Below are 2,633 nucleotides of genomic sequence, written 5' to 3' on the forward strand. Positions count from 1 at the left end.
ATCTTTAATTCGGCGCGCGCTGCGCGGGATCTGCTAGAAAAGCGCGGCGCAACGTATTCGGACAGGCCGCGCTTTGTGCTGTTCAATGAATTGTGAGCACTGGGCATCGGCGGCTTCATTGCAACTAACTGTAGAATCTCAGAATTGAGAGCTTCAAACCCAACATGGCTCTGCTGTCCTATGGCGATGAATGGCGGAAACATCGGAAGTGGTTCCAGATGGCGCTTTCCAGCAGAGTCTCCCTCGACAGTTATTGTCCAATGCAGCGGTGAGAAGTGGTTATATTGCTCTCAAATATGCTTCAAACACCTCATCATTTCACATCGCACATCAAGCAGTAGGTCTGTCCCTCGCACAGACAGAAACAGCTCCTTATTCTCGAACAGGTACGCAGCCGGAGTGTTCATGGAAATCAGCTACGGCCACACCGTCACCTCAGTGGATGACAAGTTCATCCGCATGGCAGATGAAGCTGGGGCTGAGATCCTCGAAAATTGGCGGTGCAGGCTCCGCTCTTGTGGACTTCTTTCCCATGCGTAAGCACAATCTTCTTCATGTTGTATCTCAAGCCTGCTGACTATCGTGCCCGTAATCGGGACCATAGTCAAGTATATGCCAACATGGTTACCGGGCCGGGGAGCTTCAAGCGCAGAGCACTCGAGCTCGGGCAGTTCACGAGGGATACGATGAGCCTACCTTACGAGAATGTCAAGGCTGAGATGGTGCTGCGCAATCATAATATCCCATTGAACGCCACTTACATGTCTGCAGGCGTCCGGATCGGCCAGACCCTCGTATGTACGCACACGACTTCAGGAGGCTTCCCACCCTGCTTGTAGGGCAGAGGATTAGGATCGAGTTAGAGCAGGTGCCGCTGTGATATATCAAGGTATGAATTACTATTGCCCTGACCGTCGCTAAGTACTCATAACCCTAATGGTCCTTCCAGCCGGAATCGATACGGTTGGTCGCATATACTGTCAAATTCGTAGTGCTTATCAAAAATGTCTTCAGACTGCTACTCTCCTGACATCATTTGTTCTTGCCATGGTGCTTTACCCCGAGGTGTACCGAAAGGCTCAGACAGAGATGGACGCGGTGGTAAGGCAATCAAGGCTTCCGAACCCGGATGACAGACCTATGTTGCCATATCTGGAATGCGTTCTGAAGGAGGTGCTTCGGTACGTTCTTATCTGACTCTATCCAACATCCTGTCGCTACAGATGGTGCTGTCCCGCACCGCTTGGTGAGTGTGGCACATTCACCGAAGATAGCACAATACCCTCATGCTTTTTGCTCGCTGAGGTGTACCACATTATGTCTCCCAAGACGACCAATACCGCGACCACTATATCCCGGGAGCACAATGATAATCCCCAATATCTGGTAGGGTCTTCAGCATTGCGGGCTGATGAATGTCTGAATCAAATCCGTAGGGCCATGATGCAAGATGCAGACGTGTATTCAGACCCAGAAGCCTTCAATCCTGATAGTTTCCGCGACATTACCGATGACACAGGAGACGCACTCGATCCGCATACAATTGTTTTCGGGTTCGGAAGAAGGTAACGTGTATAGCTATAGTACTAAACACTTCATTCGAGTTCATCTCTCCGTTTGCAGAATCTGTCCTGGCTGTTTGCTGGCAGACTCAAATGCGTGGCTGGTGGCAGCAAATCTTGTGGCAACCATGGATATACGACGAGAATGTGATTCATCAGGACAAAAAATCATTCCAGTACCAGTGTTTACCTCGGGGACTGTTAGGTAGGACTCCCCGGGATGCAGTATGTTTTATGTGCTCACTTGGCGTACAGACACCCTCACCCATTCCCTTGCAAGATCCATCCGCACTCGAATAAAGCAGTGCATATTATCGGAGAGTCAAACGATGAAGTGGAAGCTTGACAATATCATGTTTCAATGTGTTTCACTATCGAGTGATCCCATGCCTGACGTAGTAGCGTCCATAAAATTCTGACGCTATATACCAATGCTGTTGCGCTTGACCTGCTGCAGCTGAATGGCACTGTTTGTTGGTTCTTGGAGTTCTCGTTATCACTGTGTCGTTATTACGCCTCAATTCTTATAACTATAGCTCTAAAGCCTGAGCTTGAGCTTCAAAGTTGCAACGTTGAACGTTGAATGTTGACGGTGACGTTGAAGCATCACTAGCACTCTTACTAGGCAGTGCGGTGACTCTTCAAGAAGCTGCACGCGCACGCGTCACGTCGCATTTCTCACATCAAGCTCGTGCAGACTGTACAAGCCAGAGTGAGAGACAGTGGAATTGGAAACGAACACGAGCACAGCACAGTGTTCACACAGCGTCCACAAGCGAACGAGCGAGCGATAGACAGAGACAGACAAGCAGGTGTCCATGCGTGTTACGTGTTACGTGTGATAAGGTGAGTCGATAAATGAACAGTGCGTGCGTACGTACATAGATGCAGATGCGAAAAAATAGTACCAACCACCAGCAACTACCTAGCTGTGCGCCGGCATACATACACAGCCGGCTGAGCCAGATACCCTCTCCTGCACATCAGCATGGATCATACGTACACAAAAGCAGCAATAAGGCACTGACGACGAGCATCGCGACCCTCTCCGTCCCATCCTCATCCTCATAC

General features: G+C 49.8%; 1 protein-coding gene across 1 annotated transcript; it reads left to right on the top strand.

Moving 5' to 3' along the window:
• Nucleotides 1-2,015, top strand: LAESUDRAFT_733105 (cytochrome P450; the record flags this gene model as incomplete). The annotated part of the gene is made up of 10 exons (XM_040910389.1): nucleotides 1-92; nucleotides 143-268; nucleotides 387-500; nucleotides 605-722; nucleotides 772-798; nucleotides 1,015-1,181; nucleotides 1,224-1,250; nucleotides 1,437-1,565; nucleotides 1,624-1,767; nucleotides 1,818-2,015. Coding segments are annotated over 10 exons (1,035 nt in total), but the record flags the coding sequence as incomplete, so codon positions are not given.
• Between the last annotated feature and the right edge of the window lie 618 nt (nucleotides 2,016-2,633).

Source organism: Laetiporus sulphureus, assembly GCF_001632365.1.
Source record: "Laetiporus sulphureus 93-53 unplaced genomic scaffold LAESUscaffold_224, whole genome shotgun sequence".
Lineage (NCBI taxonomy): Eukaryota > Fungi > Basidiomycota > Agaricomycetes > Polyporales > Laetiporaceae > Laetiporus > Laetiporus sulphureus.